Source organism: Mandrillus leucophaeus, unplaced genomic scaffold (genome assembly GCF_000951045.1).
Source record: "Mandrillus leucophaeus isolate KB7577 unplaced genomic scaffold, Mleu.le_1.0 Scaffold820, whole genome shotgun sequence".
Taxonomy (NCBI): Eukaryota; Metazoa; Chordata; class Mammalia; order Primates; family Cercopithecidae; genus Mandrillus; species Mandrillus leucophaeus.
The window spans coordinates 415,040-434,008 of NW_012108920.1; the positions used below are offsets into that span (position 1 = coordinate 415,040).

The 18,969-nt window shown below is 51.7% G+C and overlaps 1 protein-coding gene across 5 annotated transcripts in view; it reads left to right on the forward strand.

The window, feature by feature from the left end:
- Positions 1-18,969, forward strand: part of CABIN1 (calcineurin binding protein 1) — a 166,528-nt gene that overhangs the window by 73,507 nt on the left and 74,052 nt on the right. For 4 of the 5 annotated variants that reach the window (XM_011967986.1, XM_011967988.1, XM_011967984.1 and 1 more), the window contains 3 exons: positions 1,140-1,400; positions 5,104-5,255; positions 7,148-7,326. In XM_011967986.1, coding sequence (XP_011823376.1) covers positions 1,140-1,400; positions 5,104-5,255; positions 7,148-7,326 — 592 coding nt within the window. The remainder of the gene's footprint in view (positions 1-1,139; positions 1,401-5,103; positions 5,256-7,147; positions 7,327-18,969) is intronic. The other variant, XM_011967989.1, reaches the window with a different exon arrangement.

Here is an 18,969-nt window from a genome sequence, read left to right on the forward strand (position 1 = left end):
TGGTCCCGTGTCTGGCCCTGCACTGGGATCCTTTCCACTGTATTTCACCCATTGATGATCTCCCACTTTCTGTGTGGTCATTTTAATTTTTTCCCCTGAGAAGTGTGTAACAGAGCAGTGGGTAGCACATTGCTCCCTTATTTCAGTCCTGGGGCCATTGCTACAGGTTTTCACATAGACAAGCACCCACTGGACAGACATCCAAGGGCAGGCTCAACTTGGCTGGATAAGAACATGAGGCACCTCCTGCAGGCCGCAGCAGCTGCCCTTGCCAGAGACTAGTGCCTGCAGCCTCTTCCCCTCTCACTGGCCCCTGAGGTCAGGCAAGAAGAGGTTTTGGCTTCCCTGCCATTGATCCAGGACCACAGAGAGGAGGGATCAGAGACCTGGGCTGCTCAGAGCAGCTCTGTGGGCCCACACAGGCAGGCGTCTCTCTAGCTTCCGGCCCAGAGTTCTGGAATGAGGGGCCATGAGTTTGCCTGGCAGCTGACCAGGATTGGAGAGCAGTGCTCTCCAAGTTGGAACGCCTCTTAAAAGGTGATCCTCTGTGCTAGCTGTTTCCTTCCTTCAGTCTGTGAGAGCGTGGCTGGAGGTGCTTGCTGCAAATGCAGACTCCCAGTCAGTGGGTCTTAAGTAGGGCTCAGGAATTTGCCCCTCTACAAGTACTCCACATCTGTCTTAAAGAGCACAGAGAAGATGGTGGGAAGTCCTGTTGCACCCCAGGGGTATACACCCTCTCCTGTGCAGTGGAACGGGGTGCTAAATACATGCCCTCTTCAGTGCTGTAGGGCTGGGTGCTGAGTATTAGTAAATGTCCTCTCCAGTGCTATGGAGCAGGGTGCTAGGTGAATCTGCGTTAGGTGCTGCAGGGGAAGCAGAAAAAAGTACCCTGGTTGACATGAGGTGACCTGAGTTTAAGTCCTGCTCTGTGCCTTGCTTGGTGTGTGCTTTTGAGAAACCCTTAGGCCTTTCTATACTTCAGTGCCACCAGCTGTGAAATGGTGAGGGCATTTCTGTGTCTTGGTTGTTGAGGGGAGTATAAACTTGCAAATAGGTCAGCAGAGCTTTGTACAGGAAAAAGTCTGATCCATGGGCAGGTTCAGGCATAAGGCCAGCCCAGTCTCATGATCTTCTTACAGATGGAGGGCCGACGCGACAGCATGCTGGAGACAGCCAAGCACTGTTTCACATCAGCAGCCCGCTGCGAGGGTGATGGTGACGAGGAGGAGTGGCTCATCCACTACATGCTGGGCAAGGTGGCTGAGAAGCAGCAGCAGCCACCCACCGTTTACCTGCTGCACTACAGGCAGGCTGGCCACTACCTGCACGAGGAGGCTGCCCGCTACCCCAAGAAGATCCACTACCACAACCCACCGGAGCTGGCCATGGAGGCCCTGGAGGTGACACCATGCTGGCCCAGGGTGGGGAAGCAGGGCAGGGACAGGCTGGTTTCTCTATCTCCCTGGGCATGGGGCTCAAGGTTCCAGTGACTGCCCTTCAACCTGCTGCAAACTTATCCGTGTTGAGCAGCTTCATGTGCAATTGAATTAAAACATCATTTCCTCTCTTTTCCCAAGAGGTGTTTATCATCCTTTCTGGGAGAGTGATCATTTTGTTCTTACCTCTCAGAAGAAAATTGTCTTTCCTCATTAAGAACCTGACCTTGGTGATGACAGTCAGTGCCACATAGCATCTCCCAGGCCCAGGACATTCACACCCTGTAGCCTGACAGGAGGGAGAGCAGGCGCCCTTGCCTCCAGGGTGCAAACGAGACATCCAAGGCCCCAGCCTGTGCCCAGGCTACCCAGGTTGGCAGGGGCTGAGCTAGGGTGAGCAGCCTACTGTCTTGACTCCCAATTTGGGATCTTCTGATTGTTGTTCAAGAAAAGAGCAGTTCTTTACTGCCTGGATTTTCTCTCATGGTTTCCAGAGTGTTTCTGATGAATGCTGTCACTGTTGCTCATAGCAGTCTTGTGAGGCAGGCTGGAAAGCCGTGATTGTCGATTTTGTAGGCAGGAAAACCAAGGACATGGTAGAGATCTAGATGTCCACCATCTGGTTCAGCCCAGGACTTGAAGCTTCTGAAGGCCCTGTGCATCTTGGCTTTGCCTTTTCTGAGGCTATGTGCCCGGTCTCTACCAGTCCCACATGTCCAGCAAGCCTCTTGGAGTGTGGACAGAATCTGTTGCTTGCTTTTTTCTGCCTTTATGATTTTTTTTCCTGATTATAAGATTAACATGTATTTGTGTGTGTGTGTGTGTGTGTGTGTGTGTGTTTTAAAGAGATTCAAACAACTCAAAAGTGTACAGTGTGAATGTGAAGGCCCCTAATGATTCCAGTATGCCCCTCCATAATCCCTAACAGTCTGCTATGTCCCCGTATGTCCAAATTTTTTCCTATTAACATATAAATATGTAGTGACATTTTCTTATGATTTTGCAGCTTGCCTTTTCGCTGGACAAAATGTAATGGAAGGTGTGGTGAGCTTCCCTGCCTGCCCTAGTGCCCTGTAGTTTAGCAGGGCATTTGTTTATCTGCACAGCCCCTTGATAGGTTTGGTTTCCTCTCCACTTCTTGCTATGACAAGGCACAGGTAGTGCATGTCCTTGTACTTGTAGCAGGGAGCACATCATGAGTATTTCTAAGGACTAAAGTCCAAAGGTAGAATTGCCATGTTGTTTAACATTCTGCTCATCAATGGCTACTTGCCCCAAGGTTGTACTGACCGATGAGAGTGTTTGCTTTCCCTCAGCCATATTGATGAGGTTCTCTTTTTAATATTTGCTAATTTTATGAGCAAACAAAAATGTCTCATTTTGGCCAGGTGTGGTGACTCACGCCTGTAATCCCAGCACTTTGGGAGGCTGAGGTGGGTGGATCATCTGAGGTCAGGAGTTCGAGATCAGCCTGACCAATATGGTGAAACCTGTCTCTTCTAAAAATTAGCCACGTGTGGTGGTGGAGGCCTGTAGTCCCAACTACTCAGGAGGCTGAGATGGGATGATCACTTGAGCCTGGGAGGTGGAGGGTGCAGTGAACCGAGATTGTGCCACTGTACTCCAACCTAGGTGACAGAGTGAGACCCTGTCTCAAAAAAAAAAAAGAAAGTATGATTTAAAAAAAAATTTTGGGGGGCCTGGCATGGTGGCTCACGCCTATAATCCCAGCACTTTGGGAGGAGTTTGAGATATAGAGCTGGGGATCTCAGAGACTAGTGGGCAACATGACGAGACCCCCATCTCTACAAAAAATGAAAGATTAACCAGGCCTGGTGGCATGCGCCTGTAGTCCCAGAAACTTGGGAGGCCGAGGTGGGAGGATTGCTTGAGCCCAGGAGGTTGAGGCTGTAGTGATCCGTGATCGTACCACTGTACTCATGGTCTGGGTGATGGGCCCATATTCACTGGGCTCATGGAGAAGTGTGGAAACACAGCTTCCTGTCGAACGGTATCTCAGCACCAGCAGCCTGGCTGCTGTCATTCGCAGCCCTGGGTCACCTGTCCTTCCCTGCCCTGGGTCACCTGTCCTTCCCTGTCATAGTGCTCATGCTGTCCACCTGAGGGCATATGCCTTGGAAGAACTCCACTTTGGGGGTGAGAAGGCTAAGGCCCAGAGGAGTGGTGTGACTTGCCTTAAGTCACCTGCAGGAACAGAGAGGCGCTGGGCCAGATGCCCACTGAGCCCAGCATTCTTACATGGCACCTCTGGGAAGCCACTGAACCTGTGTGTGGCCCTCAGGAAGATGATGTCAACTCTGTTTTTCCTCCATGTTTTTTTCTTCAGGGTTTGGCCTCTGCTCCTGCCTGATAGAGCAGATGAGCAGGCAGGATGGTAGCCCCGGGGGTCCCAGCAGCTTCCAGATGAGGAACCAAGGCCTTAGATGTGTGGCCCACCCTCCCCCAGCATATGGTGCTGACTCCAAGGAGAGCAAGCACACATAGTTAATTTGGGGGGCATCCTATTCCATGCAACAACTGTAGCTATGTAACTTTGAGTCAGCTGGTATATGTGTATATCTTGTGTTAAAAATGACATTTCTCTGAAGATTTTAACCCTCTCCTGACAAAAATTCTTTTCTGCTATTGTGCCTTCATTCAAGATACTTTACCCGCCACTTGGATGAACTTTACCAGTTGAATGCTTTGCCCTCCCCCAAGTTTGGCCACCTGATTGTGCATGGGTGCCTCAAGTGGTTTCCTACATCTAAAAATGGAGTTGCTGGGCCAATTTCTCTGGGCTCCATAGGTGGGCTAGAGGTTGAGGGGCTCTGGATGTGAGCCCCCTCTGTCTGGGATGCCCCCTCAAGAGTGCTGCCAGCAGGTGTCTCACCTGGGTGAGGGGGGCCGCTTAGCCAGGGCCTGCAGTGAGCAGTTCTCAGCCCTCATACCACCCACTGTGCCCTCCAAGTGGGAGTCTGCTTCACACCCACTCCTGCGTGAGAAGGTCAGGGCAGACCTGGGTTTAACCTGGCCCTGGGCATTCCTGGCTGTGGGGCCTTGGGCAGTTCTTCGCCCATTGTAACTTGAGGAATGTGATAAGGACTTGAAATGGAGGAAAGCACAGGGCCCAATGGATGCAATGAGCTGCCTGCCCACCCATTCCCCCGCCACACCCATGGGGAAGACGTTTTCGAGCCCTGTAGGTGCCTGGCTCTGCCCAGGGCCTGGGCTATAAACAGAAATCCAACCTAGTCCTTGTTTCAGGGAGTCCAGAGTTCAGTGGGGAGACAGATGTAGAGACTCACTTTCTATGGGTACCCACTGAAGGGCACAAAGAGAACAGCAGCACTGTGGCGGGAGGCAGTGCCCCAGTGAACGGAGCTGAAGGGTTATCATAATGAGTGGTTATTACTCTCATCTCACTACCATGTGCCTGAGTTACTGGGTGAACATTGAAGCTGGAATGCTGACAGTATACATTTTAATTTTCACAGCTTGTTTTAAATTAGTTGTAGGATGGCTGGTTTAAAAGCTAACAAAAACAGGCAGTGTGTGGCAGCCTGTTGCCCTGGTCATGGGCCCATTTCCAGTGTGGCTAACTGGCCTGTGGAACAAATCTTAGCAACTGGGAAGGCTGCTCACACCAGAGGTGTCATTCTCCTAGGTGTACTTTCGGCTCCATGCTTCCATCCTGAAGCTCCTGGGGAAGCCCGATTCTGGGGTTGGTGCAGAGGTCCTGGTCAACTTTATGAAGGAGGCTGCAGAAGGACCCTTTGCCAGGGGCGAGGAGAAGAACACACCCAAAGCTTCAGAAAAGTGAGTAGCACCCTTTAGGCGACCTCTAGCAGCTTACCCCATCTGCATCCCAGATGGCTCGTTTACTGCAATGTGTTGTTCAGAGGGTTGCTACACAGTAAACAGTAAACTAGAACTCATGGAGTCCCTAGGACCCATCTGGAAACTCCCATTTGCTGGGCCAAGGTATTTCTGTTGAATCTGAGAAGGAGAGGGTGAATGTGAGTCCCTTACCCTGTGGTCACATGTGGTGCTACTCCACCCTCAGGGGAAGTCCTGGGGAGAAGCCGATGCCCTCCTGCCCTCTGAACTGGGGCACAGCTTTGTTCTGTGCAGAACACTGTAGAAAGTTAGTTTTTGCTTTGCAGACTCTTGCCCCTGGGTCCTATGCCAAGGCCTTGTCTGCTGCCCGTTCTCCTGAGAAGCAGTGAGAAGTGTGGGAAGTGTGGGCTTCTCTTGTGGTGCCAGAGAGCTCAGAGAGACTGGGGCTCAGGTGTGGTCCCCTCAGTAGGCCTGGACTGACCCTGGTCTCCCTGTGGTTGTAAGTCATCTCCACAGCCCAGACTTCTTTCACTCCAGGCCCAGGTCCCGGTGCTGCCCCATCCTCAGGGGCAGGTCCTAGGGAGAAAGATGGGTTTGGGGTGACATGGGGAATGTTACAGCTGCCCATTAACTTGATAGACTCACGCTGATTCTTGTGCTTCCGAGACATGCTTAGGGTCACCACCTGCCAGCTTGCCCACATGGGAGCCAGGGGAGGGCTCAGCTCACTCCATCTCTGAGACCACTCCCTGGCTGGGCACTGTGTGGGGTTCAGCTGAGTGCCAGAGAGGCCTGCACCCAGGCCCTGTGCTTGAGGGCTATGTGCTTCTGGCCACAGATAGCCTGTGTGATGTGCACCACAGGTGAGCCAGCTCCACAGAGAGTGTGCCCCTCAGCTTATGGGAGGTTCAGGCCCAGGCATGGCAGGCCACTCAGGTGGGCAGCTAGTGTGCTCAGAAGTTATAGATACCCATTTTTTTAGTCACAAAGGGCCCCCAGCATACAGTGATACTTTTCTTTCATTGATTATAATTCTGTTAAAATTTTTTAAATTATGCAAATAATACATGAATACATTCTAGTTATAGAACATTCAGGTAGTATATAAACATGTAGACTAAAATGTGACAGATCTCCTTCCAAGAGTTAGCCACTCTTCACAGTTTAATTTCCTAAATCATTTTCTGTACATTTATAACACTTAAATGTACACATACAATTGTAGGGTCTCTTTTATTTTATAAAAATGAACTATAGATGGTATTGTTTTAGAGTTTACTTTTTCCCCTGACAGTGGATCTGGGCACAGTCTATGGAGATAGTACCCCATTCACCTCATTCTTTCTAGTGGCTACTTACTATACCATAGTATGGATGTACTGTGTTTTATGTAACCACTCCAGTGGACATTTAGAGTGTTTCTGATGTTTCTGCTCAACTTTGTTGCAGCACATATCCTTGTACATGTGTGAGCGTGCAGTAAATGCAGATGTGTTTCTGTCTTCCCATTTGTCAGGGCTTAAGTTTGTCAGGCTGTCACACAGAAGGCATAGACTTGGTATGGAGAGATGCAAGGGTGCTTCTGAGGAAAGACTCATTGGCTCCCCTAGAGAGCCTCCTAGGGCCTGAGATTCAGAGATGCAGGTCACGTCCTGCCAGAAACATTAGGCAGTGTCCAGTTAGGAGCCAGAGCCTGTGTGGGTGCTGTGGGGGCAACTGTGGGCTCTGTGACACCAGGCAGATGGGGTGGGGGCCACCAGAGGTGCATGGGAGCAGCAGGCCCTGGGAAGGACACTCACCCTTACCAGCACACATCTGTTTCAATGTGAGGTGGAGACTCTGACCTGTGTTCCAAACCTCCGTTCCCACAGGGAGAAGGCCTGCCTGGTGGACGAGGACTCCCACTCTTCAGCTGGGACACTGCCGGGCCCCGGAGCCTCCCTCCCCTCCTCCTCTGGCCCAGGTCTGACATCCCCACCTTACACAGCCACTCCGATTGACCACGATTACGTCAAATGTAAAAAACCCCACCAGCAGGCAACGCCGGACGGTACAGTCCCTGTTCTCCCTACTGCCAGCCCAGGGCGGCACATCAATCACGGGGAGGGTGCTCGGGCGACTCATTTTGTCGCTTTGTTTTGGTGAGGGGGGGTGCTGGGTCTGGGGTGACACGGGCAATGTTGCGGCTGCTCATTAACCTCATGGATTCACGGTGATTCTTGTGCTTCCGAGACATGCTCAGGGTCGCCACCTGCCAGCTTGCCCACCTGGGAGCCAGGGGAGGGGCAGGCCAGGCTATGGCATCCCACCTCTTTGAGCCTTCTTTTTCCTATCTGCAAAATGGGGACATGATACCTACTTTGAAAGGAAGTTAGAAGACTGTGGCCTCCTGGAGTGGCTCCTGGTGCAGTCAGCTAGCTTAGTGACACCTGCATTATTCAGCAGTACATTGTTACTGCTCTGTCCTTCTGACGGTTGAGGGAAGGCCGTGACTAATTCTAAGTCTGTCACCCCTGAGAATCCAAATAAGTTGTTAATGGGGTCACCTGGGACCATATGTGTGGCCATCCCATGTGGGATGGGGCAGGTGGCGACTGTTCAACCACATTCCTTACTAACATTAGGAGGCTTGCATGCTGGCCTGTAGCTCGATTGCTTCATGTTCTCTCATTTTTGTAGTGATAAGCTAGTGACAGGTACTTGCTGGGATAAGCCAAATTGGTGACTTAAGAGGACCACTGAAGTGGAGTCCTGGGAGGTAGTGACAATGCTGAAAGACACCTGGGCCCTTACTCCTATGTCACTCATCTCATTTAGGCTTGGGAAAACAGGCCTTGCTCTGTGTTCCCAAAGGCATGGGGACACTAGTAGGTGGGTAGAGTTGGTCCCAGTGCTCTGCCTCCTGCCAGGTGGTCTTTATAGAGTGGCTCCTTGGAGTAAGAATGGACACTCTAGGGCACCATGGTAGCCTTGAAGTTCAGTCCCAGTACAGGTCTGGCGGGGGCCACCACCTTTGCTCTAGCGCCCTGCTGAGGCCCCTGCCCAGTGCTCGGGTTCCTGGGTATAGCATGGGCATCTACCTCCAGCTTTCTGAACTGAGTGGGTGGGGCTTGAGAGCAGGTTTAAAGAAGTGCTGAAGAAGGATGACAAGGGGGCCAGTGCTCCCATTTCTCTGGGGGCAGGATTTGCTGTTCTCAAGAAAGGAAAGGAGACCTGCAGTGTCCCCTCCTGGATTTGGTTTGGATTTGCAGCATGCGTGTTGAGAGAGAGGCTGAGGATCTGAGTGTGTGCTGTGTCTCTTACCTCCCAGAAGGTTCATGTCATTACTCCCAGTCTCAGCATTGGCACTTCCCTGCCCACCCCAGAGTGTTAAGCAGAGGTGGGAGGAGCTGACCAACCTGCTCCTCCAATCTTCAGTTCTGCAGACTTTCACTGTTAAGATCCTCTCTCCCCTTCTTAGTTAAGTTAATCAGCATGTTCCCAACCATTTACTCTTGAGAATATTGAGAAAACATACTATCTGCAAACCCCTGCTCGGGGAATTAGTTTTTGCCAACTGCTTCCTGGGAGGAAGCACTATGCCAAAGTTTTCAGGAGAGGAATGCCTTTCCTGGCTGTCCACATGCCATGTGGCCCTGCTCACATGCACCTGGGCTGGGGAACCCAAGCACTGTCCTCTGCAGCTCTGCATGCTCCCACTGAGTTCACACCACATGCACCACTGTGCTTGGATGTCAGCTCATTAGAGTTGAGTATGCCTCTAGAAGCAGGAAAGGAGGGAGACAGGAGTGCCTCAGAAAGGGGCCATGATGCCAGCTGTCCCATGTTGGCAAAGGTGTGTGCATAAAACTGTTGGTGAGCCATTGCAGATCACTCAGGCATGACAACTGGGCATGACAGGTCCTGGGTGCCAACATGCTAGTTTTTTGTTCTGGAAGTTTGCAGAGAGAGCCATACAAATAAGTTCAAATATGGTTTCAGTGGTTGCACAATTTTGAACAGTTGTTTAAAAAAATGTTTTCAAAGTGATTCCTGTCAATGACACAAAGCCATCAGGATCCCATGGCCCACCTTTGCCCAGTCCCAGCCCCGCACTAGCCACCTGTGTGCTCTGCCCAGGCCTGGCTGCATAGTGCTTTCAGAACTCAGTTGCCTCACCTCTGAGAGAAAGCAGTGTCTGCAACATGAAAATGTTTGGGGTCCTAAAATAGCTGTGATCTTAGAATGTTAAAGTGGCCCTTTCAGCAGCTATGCTAGTTCTAGGGGAAGGCTCAGGCTCCAGGGAGAAGCAGCAGATTGCTGGTGTCAGGGGATGTGCTGGTGGCCTCAAGGGGCCACACTGCCCACCTCTGTTCCTACTTCTCCTTCCTGGGAGGAGAACATGTAGCTCCTACTTTCCACTCAGCTTCTTGGCCTGAAACCAGCCTTGGGTCTACTGTGGGAGGAGAGGGGCCACCCCTGAGCCCTCATACTACCAGGAAGGTGATGGGTGCTTCTAGCCCTGGTACAGCTGAGGAGAAGCAGTCATGGGGAGGTCTGATGAGGAGGTCAGACAGGGAGGCAAGTGCACAGCAGGCCCTGGTCAAAGGATCTGATTTCCAGTCCTAGCTCCATTGCATATGTGCTCTGCAACCTTGGACAAAGGACTTCACTTCTTAATTTCCTCACCTGTTGAATGGAGGTAATGTCTTCCTCATGAGTATTAAACAAAAGTGCCAACTCTTGGCAGCCAGCTCCTAGATGGAGTTCTCCAAGTCATTGGTGGAGCTAGGGCAAGACCTAGGTAGCACTGCATAGAAGGAAAAGCCTGAGCTCTGGGGCCAGTCCCCCTCAGTTTGCACCCCAGCTCTCTCCAGCTAGTGGCATGGCCTCACAAGAGGTGGAAGTAGTGTCCTCTGAAGCAGCAGCTCCAGAGTGGGCTTGGGCATGGGGCTTTCTGGATCCCAGTTTCCCACCCCCACAGAACAATTAACTTGCCAGCAGTGGGAGAGGGAGCCAGGCATCAGGACTTTCCTTGGGCGTGGTTAGGAGACCTTGTATTGGAGCTGCCTTCCCACATTAGTATGCCTTTGCTTCAGAATCAGAAATCAGCTAGGATCAATTCTGATTTGGTTTAAGATTTAGAAAAGATTTAGAAAAATAGCTCCAGGTATATGTGGGTTGTCTGACATTTGATAATAGCTGCTTCATAGGACCCAAATTTGTTCTCTGAACCACCCTCACCTGCAACCTTGTGTCACCTGCACTAGGGTGGGGAGCATCCTGCAGCCTGTGCATACCTCTGGTGAAAAGCCTTGGGAATTGGCCCCTCAGGTCACTCTGACTCTACCACAGCCTGGTGTCAAAGCCAGCCCTTCATGGAACAGCCAGGAGGGCACTCACAGCTGACCTCTGGCCGAGCTGAGAAAGAGAGCAAGAGAGAGAACAACAGAGAGAAGCTTTGTTCCGGGCTGTGCTGCTGGCAGCTCTGGCTGGTTGTGCTTCCCACCTGCCTAATTTCTCCCTTCCATTCATCTCTTGGAATTTGCCCACAGGGCTGAAATCCTTAGTGTTGAAGCTTCCTGACCAGGAAAACAAGGTGATCCAAGGAGCACATTGTGACCTTCAGGGGGCTCCCAGTGATTGCCCTTTACATGTGTTCAAACAACATAAGGAGATCTTTGAACAAGACCTACCCCTACCCTGTGTACAGTATGCATGTGTGTGTGTGTGTGTGTGTGTGTGTGTGTGCCTGTGTGTAATTTTGCCCTACCACTCAATGCTATGTGCTTGCTCTGTGCTGGGCTCTGGGCAGGTGCCTGCAGGGTAGTAGCATATCTCCATCTTCATAACTGCCCTGCAGGTGTGGTCATGCCCTTGTTTCCCCAAGAGGAACCTGAGCTGAGGGCAGGTAGGCACTCATCCACAAGTGCCTGCTATAGTCAGGGTATAGCCGAGAGAGTGGGTCTGAATCTCCCTCCACCCTTAGCCAGAGGTGAGACTGACACTAGGAAGGCCCTGTGCTTGGCCAGCCTGGCAGAGACTGAATCTGTGTGTTTCCCTTGTCCTTCAGCAGAGGGCCCAGGGAGCTTGGCCACTACGGAATGGCTTGGTTCGTCACTTGGCCTGGCTCAGCCCCGCTTTGGGATATGTCAGTAGTGGCTCTCTTGGACTAAAATCCTTGCTCTCTGCCTGTCGTGCTCCATGTCACCTCAGAACACCAGAGTCAGAAAAGGCCCCAGAGGCCATAGGCCTTGTGCTGTGGTAAGTCTGGGGCTGAGCCTCCTGTAGGGTCTTTGGCCTACCTGTGGCCATGCCCATCCAGGTGGTTCCATTGGTGCTGTGCCAGGTGCATAGAACAGCACTGGTCCCTGCTGTAGAGGAGGTTGGTGCAAATCAGTCAGTTACATAGCTGAGGGCTGGAGGTCAACTGATGCCAGCACCAGAGAGGTGGGGTTTGTTCATCCCAGAGAAATCTGGGCCTGGTGGGGTAAGAGGCCTTTCTGAGCAGGCAAAGCTTAACCAAGATCCGAGGGGTGTGTCGGTGTTTCCCTTGAGGGGTTGGGGAGGGGGAGCAGCCAGGGTCAGAAGAGTGGGAGCCTTGGAGGCTGGTATCCACCAAGGGTGGTGATGCCTACCTAGTCGCACTGACAGCATGGAGAGAGCCAGTGAGGAGCCTCAGGCTACCCTGAGCCCCAGGTTGTAGGGTGTGGGCCTTACTGGAGAGCCCAGGGTGCCCTGTGCCAAGCCCCTGTTGTGGCCATCCATCCTCAACCTCCATGCTGTCACCGTCTGTGTTGTGTGCCGTCTGTGCTCATCTTCACCTGTTCACCCCATGCTGCCTCCACCAATATTGCCCGTGCTGCCCCTAACCCTGACCACACTCTGTTCTCCAGGCTTTGTCTTTCTGCTTGCACCTGTCACGGCTCGCTTCAGGGAACAGCGCAGACCCGCATGCTCAGCTCTCAGTCCGGCTCCCTGCTACCCCTGTGACCAGGAGCACCTTCATGTCTGCTGGCCCTGTGATTTGGAGAGTGTGTTTGATGCGCTTGGCTTCTGCTGGTGGCCTATCTTCCCAGTTGTGGCCAGAGGCAGATGCAGTGGTAGCCTCTCCTCCACTGCCCGCCTGCCTACACCTCCAGCAGGTGGCCCAGTCCTATATTTCCATTGCTTTGCTCTTTCTTGCTTTTAAAAAAAAACAACAAAGGCAACAGACTCTAACATACCAAATTATCTTTACAAGGACAAATGTGTAAAAATGCAAATTGTGCACAGTAGCCTTGATGCTCTGATGGAGGTGGGTCCTGTGTCTTCAGCCCACCAGGGCCAGGCTATGTAGGGTGGGGAGCTGTGAATGGCAGTCAGTCCTAAAAGGCAGGCCCAGCCTGGCCTCTGCTCAGTGACCTCCCCTCCTAGGGCTAAGTGGAGGTCAGTTTCTGGTTGGAATGCTGCTCCTAAACAGACCTTATCAAAGTGGGAGAGACTCTAAGTGGAGCTCAGTTTGTTTTGCTTGTTCCTGACAGGGGCAGGGGACAGGGGAGACTGTCAGGGAAGAGCCAGTCACCTCCTTTGTTCTCTTCTTCATTCTTAGCTTTTTGAAACCTCTTTAGGAGATAGCTGATCATGGCATTTATTAAGCTTCTGTTGTGTGCCAGGCATGGAAAAGGGTGCCATGGGGAAAGTCAAGATGATGGTGCCTTGATTCCTCCTCCCAGGTTGGATCTGATGTCCCATGGTATTATGGGGCAGTAGTTGGTGCCAAGGAGGAATGCCGTGAGCTGGCACACGGGAGCAAGTTATGGGGTTTGGTGGGTTGGGAGAAATTCCTGGAGAAGGTGAGTCTCTAGAGAGGCCTGCGGGCCCATTTTGGGTGAAGGGCAATGGGGACAAAGACATGGAGGTTGGAGAGTCCTACAGCTTTTGGATACTGAGGTGACTGGGGTGGATGAAAAAGAGAGTTTGAGGGGAGAGAGCTTGGGAAGGCAGTTGGGCTCAGAGTGTTGGGCTCTTTCTTGTGGGCAGTAGAGAGAGTGATGTGGTCACAGGATCTCTCTCTCTGGGCTCTAAGGCAGGCACATTTTCCCTCCCATCATCCTTTGAAGAGCTTTCCTGGGAGGCTCACTAGATGGCTGGGGGATGCGAGCCTCACACCTTATAGAACTGCTTTGCTGCTTCTGGCATTTGTATCAAGGCGGCTCACCTGCCTTTGGTCAGGAAAATGTTTAAAGCCTCCCAAGGCCTCCCTGGTTAGTGCCTTTCCTGGCTCAGAGGGCAGGATGAGAGATGCATGATGAGGCCTCTGAGCATCAGGCCCCCTCAGGGCAGCACCACAGTGTCTGCACATATCAGGGCTTCAAGGTGCCTGGCAGTGCTCAGTTGGCCCTCACCTGTGAGCACTGGCAAAGAATGGACAAGTGGTGCAGCCTGGCCCTCACACAATGCCCTCGTGCCCACCTGCTGCCTGCCATCTGTCTCTCAGGGACCCCCAGGTTTCTGATATCACTTTTCTTTGGCATCCATCCAGTCTCCTCAGCCTGACAGTGGGCACCCCGATTTCCCAGGGCCAGGCTTGCTTCTGGTGGACATGTTCTTTCCCTGTGGCTGGCCAGGATTGACTGAGGCAACTTTTGTCTAGTCAGAACATTTCTCAAAATATTAATTCCACCCAAGTTTACAGTTCTTAGAAACCTGTTGTTTCCTGGTCGGCAGGACATTTGTGGTCTTTTCTGGGGCACTAGTCAGAGCTGCTGCAGTAGCACAACCATACATCTTCTTCCTCAGGCTTTTAGTGCCCCAGGCTGATGGAACAAATGGCGGTGAGCTGTTTCTGGTCTTACTGCTGGAGCAAATGGAGGAAGCACACTTAAGGAGACACTGGAAACTTGCATCTTATCACTAAAGAGCTCTTTTAGGCTGGCCTGGAAATCCTGGGACTGTCCAAGGGATCTGAGCTGAGTCAGACCTGAATAAGGAAGACTCAGAACACAGAGTCTGTTCTCACACTGAGTGGGGACAGGCAGCCTTTCTGTCACTGAGCCAGGTCTCTTTTCCTCTGCTTTGCCAGCTGTCATTCCTTTACAGTTGATCCTACAAATCCCACCCTGGAAGTGGAAGGTTCTGGAGCTTAGAGGGAGGTGGTTTAATAAGCAGTTGGCTGGCAGATGCACATCCCCCTAAGGATTCAGAGGGAAGGCTGGCGTGGCCCAGATGCATAGACACGAAACATTCCAGTAATTAACAGTAACAATAAAATATTTATAATCTTGCCACAAATATTAATTAGTATGAGCAGGTTTTGTGTGGGCAGATTTTTAAAAGAACATTCTGAAAAAAAAGAGCAAGGCCAGCCTATAGCCTGCTTGCTAGTGCCATTCTTCTTTCCTGTTGGCCTCCAAGCAGCTCCCTAAAGAAATCAGCTCTCAGCTCCTGAGACTCAAGGCTAGATACCTGCACTGTGGACAGTCCCTGGAGGTTCCATCCAGGGTGCCTGTTTCCTTGGAAGGCTGTCTCCACCCAGCCCCATAGGAAGTTTAGGCTAAGTCTGGCTCTCCTACATCAAAGAGGCTTTCCATCTGTCTCTTGCTCTGCCTCAGAGCCAGGAGGCCCAGAACCCCCTCCTCACCACAAAGCCCCTCCACAGAACAACAGCCTGACTCTGACTTCTCCCATCTGGCCTTGCTCTATTAGGTGAGGCAGGAGAACAGAATGCCTCTGCCACCAGGCTTGGCAGCTTTTTTCTGCAGAGCATAGGCAGACCCAGCTGGTCCTCTGAGGGCTCAGCACAGGCCATTAGCACACAAAGTTGCCTGTCAGACCATTTGAACCTAGGGCCACAGGATCCCAAAGACAACTTCATGGAGGAGGTGGGACTGGAGCCAGGCCTGTAGGCTGTTTCTGAGGCCAGAATCCCCTCTCCACACATACTCAAAGCCTTCCCAGTTCACTTGGGCAGCATGAGAGCGGTGCATGATGGTGCTAGGCTGCGTTCAGCTGTCCGGGAAGCAGGTGGAGTATGGTGGCTCAGGGAGGGTTGGTCCTTGCCCAAAGGTACATGGCTGATGGATAGGGGTCCCACCCCAGAGAAGCCTTTGACCCTCTTCTCCCAGAAGCCTTCCCTGGGTGCACTGGCCCTTCCTTGGCTGTGGGTCTGGTAACCTGAGAGATGACCTTGCAGAGGGGCCTGCTGGGAGTGGGGAGACGACAGCACTCAGTAGCATCCTTCCTTTTCCTCCTGCCCCTCTTCAGGGGCCTCCCAGAGCAGGGGCTTCCTGCTTCAGGAATTGGGGTGGCTCTGGGCTACACACCGCAGTCCAAACAACCCTCCCTGCTGCCTGCCCTGCCAGCTTATCCAACTGCAGGGGTTCTGTTCTCCAAGAGCTTCTTCCCAGCACTGTGACACATTGTCCTCCCTACCTTGACTCACTCAGCCCCTGGGCTGTCCCATCCACAGCAGCCCAGCTGGTGGCAGGGTGAGGGTCCTTTTCACATGCTCTGTGATGCTCCTGGCAAACTTATGCCACTGTTCATGTCTGTCTGTCTGTCTTTCTGTCTGTCTGTGGCCTCTCTGAGGTCTTCAGTCAGCTGTACCAGAGAAACTTTGCTTCCCCAGAAGAGGAGGAATGGGGGCTGGGGCACTGTCTGCCCAGGTAGATAGAGCCATTCTTTAAGAGCTTTTTCATTTATCCCTTTTGCCCTATTGATGTGAAAGAATTGAAACTTGGTGTTCTTTCAGTCTGACTGGCTTGAAACTTGGTATGAAACCTTGGGTTAACTTTTAGTATTTGAAATCAGGGTCATTTAAAATAGGCTGTGCCAACCCTTTCAGACACACAAGATCTGAAAGGAGCAGAAAGCGGGCGTTGGGCCTTGAGTCCCTTTTGGTGGCTCTCATTTGAAGAGATAACACATCCCTGGACTCCTTCCTGTGGTGCTGCCCCCTTGGGAGTGGGCAGGAACCTTGGCAAGCACCTCCCCCACCTGCTTGCTTCACAGGCCAGCTGGGCATCTCATCTCTGTGTACATAGTCCCTGCCTCTCCAGCTCTGCCCTAACAGCCCACCCCAGCATCATGACCTGCAGGTGGCACCCAAGACTGTGGTGAGCCCCATTAGCAGAGCCTTCCTCGGAGCCACTTAGGTACCTTGATTACCCCTTAGACAAGGGTTTGTCTAGAATCACTACAATGCCCCCCAGGGCCAGTACCAGTCTCTGCTCTCCGTTTTTTCAGATGGTTGGCAGTTCCAGATTCTCCCATCTGTGTCTGAGAGGCTCAGGGCGGGCCTGGCAAAGTACAGTCAGCAGTCCTCTGTCCCTGCCAGGTCCCTTGGCTTGTGCTTGTCCTACTCCACCGCTGTGGATGTTATTTTAAGAGGCTCAGCAGAGTCCCCACTCAATTGGTGGTTGTTCCTCAGGGGAACAGGAGTTCTGGCCACCTTCTCTGCCTGCTGGCTGGATCCGTGGTTCTTTCACATTGCAGCAAGAGGGCGTTTGCACTTTGAGAGTAAATATCTACTTGCCTAAACCAGTCCTTAGTTTTCATAATGATCACAGCTGGGATTCCACCAAATTGGCAATTCCTTTAGGCCCAGAGCCCAAGAGCCTGCAAGCCGGTGAGCTCGTGGGGCAGCCTGCCAGTCGGTGAAATCATCCCAGCAAGGCTTGCTTCCCGGAGCTTGCCGCAGGATGTGCTGCTGAGCTGTGCAGTGACTTCAGCTAGTCTCAGGCTGGCTGAGAAGAGCCAGCCCTAGCCTGTCTTTCAGGGAGACGTCAACTGCAGGAGCATATCCTGCTGTCTTTCAGAGACTCTGAGGCCTCACGAGCATTGTCTAAGCCATGGGTGTTCTCACTGTCAGGGCCAGAGTGAATGCTGCAGGGCAGTCACTTGTGTGCTAGGCACTAGGCCACGCCTTTGTGGGATCCCATGTATGTCAGGGACAGAGGTAGGAAGACTATGGCAATCACAGTAAAAAACATGAAGTGGGGGCCTAGAGCAGCAAAATCATTTGGCCAAGATCACCCAACCCCTAAGTGGCAGATCTGGAATGGGAATGTGGGTCTGGGAGCCCAACTCTTCAGCTCCTACAATGACCCTGCGTAGCCTCTAGAGGCTCCCAGTTGCCAATCCTTCCTTTACACACAGACAGCGAATGGCCTGCCCCACCTCTTCTTTGATCCCCTCATGCTGGGGACTCAAGTTTGGGACATTTTGTGAGGGCTGCAGGCCTACTCATAACGGCCATTCTGTGCTCATGGAGCCTTGTATTCTGGCTTTGTAAGTCAGGGAATAGCCTTTCACAAGCATGAGACAAGAGGTTCCAGTCAGGTCCGTTCTCCTCCACTCAGGGGTCTTATACACGTCCCAAGTCCTCATTTCTCATTGTTCTGTCAGCCCAGCTGATACTGATGATCCATCAGTTCCTGGGCAGTGGACATGGCGAAGGCAGCTAGGAAGGAAGGGCTATGGCAGGGATGCCTACAAGGTCACTGTCCCCAAATCCTGGTATATGATGAGACATGGGTGAAGAGGCCAGAGCAGCAGGGCACCCTTTGGAGCACAGACCTGATCCTCAGTATCCTTTGTGCAGGCCATCCCACTTTGACAGGCCTGTTGTGTCAATGTTAACCCCCCCATCTGCATGGTGCTGCTTAGGTATTGGCTCCAATATGGCATCAACAAAACCCTCTGTTCATTCAGACCTGAAGCTGTAATGGCAAATTTGAGGCATAAGAGATAAAACATGCCCAGGCTCTCTGAAATAATAATATTGATAAGCTGACATTTTGTGAACCTTTACTGTTTGTTAGGCACTGATTCAAGCACTTTATGTGTATTAACCTAGTTATTCATAACAGTTCTGTGAAGTGGATGCTTGTGTTATCACAGTTTTACATGCCTGGAAACTGAAGTGTAAATAATTATGGCATTTACAGAGGCTCTCAGAGATAGTAGGTGACAGAGCAGAATTTCAGTTCTATCAGCCTGGACTCTTTCAACTTTTTTGAAACAACTTTATATTTTGCTTTTTTTTTTTAAGACAGGGTCTCGCTCTGTTATCCAGGCTAGAGTGGAGTGCAGTGGTGTGATCACTGCTCAGTGCAGCCTCAACCTCCTGGGCTCAAGTGACCCTCCCACCTCAGCCTCCCAAGTAACTGCCACGCCTGCCTTTTTTTTTTTTTTTTTTTTTTTTTGTACAGACGGGCATCTCCCTATGTTGCCCAGGCTGGTCTTGAACTGCTGGGCTCAAGCAATCCTCCCTCCTTGGCCTCCCAAAGTGCTGGGACTACAGGCATGAGCCACCCAGCCAAAACAAGTTTATATGTTGTTGCAAGTTTGCTGACCAGGCAGCTCATGCCTGCCCTCCCAGTAGGACCGAGCTGATTGACACTAAAACATGGACCAATACCAGGCTTTTAAGGTAGCTGAGTAAAGGGTTGGTGGACCCTAGGGGACCGTGTCTGCCTTTCTCCTTGTGGTCCCCAGGAGGCCAGTGTGGCATGGACCTCTGTGAGATGATATGTGGTTGCAGTTTTTAGGTGAGAAAGGGACTTAACTCACTTATGATCTCACAGCTAGTAAGTGGCACAAGAGGAACTCGAACTTAGCTCTCTTGGTTGCTAGTTTATTGAGCTTCACCTCAAGATATATAAAGTTCAAGACAAAGTTTCATTTTTTAATAGTTCTTGTGTCTGAGAGGCTCAGGGCAGGCCTGGCAAAG